The sequence below is a fragment of the Mizuhopecten yessoensis genome, unplaced genomic scaffold, assembly GCF_002113885.1.
Source record: "Mizuhopecten yessoensis strain PY_sf001 unplaced genomic scaffold, ASM211388v2 scaffold713763, whole genome shotgun sequence".
NCBI lineage: Eukaryota > Metazoa > Mollusca > Bivalvia > Pectinida > Pectinidae > Mizuhopecten > Mizuhopecten yessoensis.
The window spans coordinates 1-2,807 of NW_018478784.1; the positions used below are offsets into that span (position 1 = coordinate 1).

Sequence of the window (2,807 nt, forward strand, 5' to 3'; positions counted from 1 at the left end):
TACCCGACAGCAGGTGAAGGCTATGTCCACAGGTGCTTGAAGCACCTGAACACTTACCTGATGGCAGGTGCAGGTTCCGTCCACAAGTGCTCGAAGCACACCTCAGGCTTAAGGGGCTCCACCCAGTCTGTGTAGCTCTCGTTAATGAGCGACACATTGTGGGAGCCTACAGGCGGAGTACGGAAGTAGTTCCCAGGGCTACGGGCCACACTGGGGGAAGGGGACAGGAGGCGGTGCATGGAAGTGAGCCCCAGGGCTGGGGACTGAGAACGGCTACAAAAGAAAGGCATATGACGTCACTTCTCATGTAGAAAAAGACTATGCAACAGGAGCAATAACAAAAATTTGGATTTAAACTCACAAATTCATTAGAAGTGTTGACACATAAAACATATTCTGAAGAAAATAATACATATGAAAATTCAATTGTTAGAAATGTCAAATTTCCAATCATACTTTTCACAACAATTAATGGGAAATCATTTGGGTAAAGATGATGAATCTGAAAATTTCTCTTACTCAAGGTAAATTGTTTGAAAAAAACTATTTAAATTGGCAGCAATAGTGATAAGGTCCACAGCTATATATAAGGAATGGCTTTTCAAATAGATTTGACAGGTGCATTAGACTACCAAAGTTCATGTCAAGTTGTTGTTTTTTTGTCGGAAGCTGGTTTACCTTACAGCAGCCATACTGCCAACAGCTGGGCTGAGGCTCTGAGAGCGACCAGGAATGATAGCGGGGGAGCTGACCCGGCCAGAGAAGCTCCTCATTGGAGAGATACTCGGGGACTGGGCTGACAGACTGCCAATGAAACGTGAGTGGCTGGAGCTGGACTGGTTCATCCCCATGGGGGTTGCCATGGCAGCAGGGTGGTAAAAACTGTTCTCTAACAAACCACACACCGTGTTGCACTCCTGTTGAGGATGAACAAAAACAATTTTTTTCACTGTAAACATATTTATTTTTGTATCAATGGTTTCATATTTACAGTATCTAGTTACCCTCTCTATATATTTTTAGTGCCTCCCTTTCATTCACAGGAATTCTGATGAAATCCGGTTTAATAGCCTTTGTTTATGATAAGGGTGTTCATTATGCAAGTTTATCACTGTACCAGTACAGATTTGTTGTGTATAATAATTTACTTATTAAATACTGAAAGTACTCTGACAAACATATATATACACAATATCTACAATGTGTTCTGATAAAGCTGAATTTTCCTTTCTATCAACATTCCAATACTTGTATGCATTTTTCAAACATCTTACAGTTTTGACTAATGTGACTGTATTTGGAAAAGTGAACCTGAGGAGGCCAGATCTTTGACTGTCTGCCACCTCTTATGACCGGGTAACCCTGATCTTATAAGATGCTCAATAACATTTTATCTAACCTCTTTAAAAATCATTATTTTGAATTGAGCTTTGAACCCTTGCATGCTTTTCTTTATTCATTAATATTATAGCCACAACAAAGTGAGAATATATTGCAAAAATATGAGGAGTTTTTTAGTTGAAGGAATTTATTTTTTTGAAACTGAATGTGAAGAAACATCTCTCCAGATGAAAAAGTTAATGGTTTTAAGACCTTACATCTAGCCTGGCCTTGCGGACCCGCCAGGCTGAGTGGACGCCCACCATCGTGTCGTAGGTAAACACCAGCGAGGGTTCCACACTGGTGAAGATGATATGCTGTGTGTTGTCAGTCAGGTAAGAAATCTTGGGACAGCCACCAGAACCTAGAATAACAAAGTGTAACAGTTACACCTATGAAAAATTGAAATGACCGAGTCACTTTTAGACTTAAAACATGAAATGGGTAAACAAATCCTGTTCAAACATAAGACTTCTTTACTGTATGTCTTTGATCATTTTAAAATAAACTGTTACTGGTATATATTTGAATTAAGTTGATGAGCATTTAGCCTATTCATCACTTAATTTATAGACTTGATCTCGTTTTCCATATTTACCTTGAAACAAATATAGGTAGAGGGATACCTCAATTTATGCTTGATCAATATTAATGCCTACTATTACTACTAATATTAAGATGAAAAATATAATTGTGACATTGTTTTCCAAATTTGACAGCAGATCTTTACAGTTACTTTCAAAGATTATCATCTATAGTTTCCAATTTAACATCCTGGTACACACCACAGACATGATGACAGATGTCTAGGATGTGAAGTGTTTGCCACACAGGACTTACTTGATGTTTTGGTGATGACTGGAGCTACCTCGTCCAACGGGTGTAACATGCTGAACACTGTCGTCTGGCTGGGGGAATTTCTGAAAATAAAGAGAGTGTCGTCTGATAGGGTTAGATGTTATCCCTCCGATGGCACGGTGGTTTCCCCCTGTGGGTTTTCCTCTACCACAAAAACAACATTTGTTCCCTTAGCGATGTTGTTTTATTTAATAAAAGCTCAAAAGAGCTTATGTTTGCTGTTGACAATGTACACAACGTTTAATAAAGATTATTTATCCATTTATTATCATACATTATTCATGTACTTATTTTCTGTTTCTAGATAAGAGAAATAAGACATCCACACGAAGTTTCACTGGCTTTGCCACTCACCTTTTGCCGGTGGCTATTTCTGTGGGTGATACAGTCCTCTCAAACAAAAGTCCATTTTCTATCATCCACGTACTTGCAACCTTCAAGCGACAACAAAACATATTGAACAAGTTTGGGCTACATTCACGTATTCAGGGCTACATTCGCGTATCCCAGTTGAAATGGTACATGTGGCGTAGAAATATTCCACGATAAACGAACGCACTTGGACCGTT

The 2,807-nt window shown here is 39.0% G+C and overlaps 1 protein-coding gene across 1 annotated transcript; it reads right to left on the reverse strand.

Annotated features, from left to right (window-relative positions):
* Positions 1-53: 53 nt before the first annotated feature.
* On the reverse strand, positions 54-2,668 carry LOC110440924 (anaphase-promoting complex subunit 1-like). Its single transcript, XM_021484039.1, has 5 exons — positions 2,593-2,668; positions 2,221-2,300; positions 1,599-1,744; positions 679-917; positions 54-273 (listed from the first exon to the last, which is right to left on the reverse strand). Exons 1-5 carry the CDS (start codon positions 2,655-2,657, stop codon positions 54-56), a joined length of 750 nt encoding a protein of 249 aa, XP_021339714.1. The 5' UTR covers positions 2,658-2,668.
* Between the last annotated feature and the right edge of the window lie 139 nt (positions 2,669-2,807).

What these genes read in the sequence shown, in the direction of transcription:
- LOC110440924 (XM_021484039.1), bottom strand. Translation starts at nt 2,657, where the DNA reads ATGATAGAAAATGGACTTTTGTTTGAGAGGACTGTATCACCCACAGAA. An exon ending in GAAATAGCCACCGGCAAAAG is followed by an intron (nt 2,301 to 2,592) that starts GTGAGTGGCAAA and finishes CTTTATTTTCAG; the next exon opens with AAATTCCCCCAGCCAGACGA. An exon ending in TCCGCAAGGCCAGGCTAGAT is followed by an intron (nt 918 to 1,598) that starts GTAAGGTCTTAA and finishes CATCCTCAACAG; the next exon opens with GAGTGCAACACGGTGTGTGG.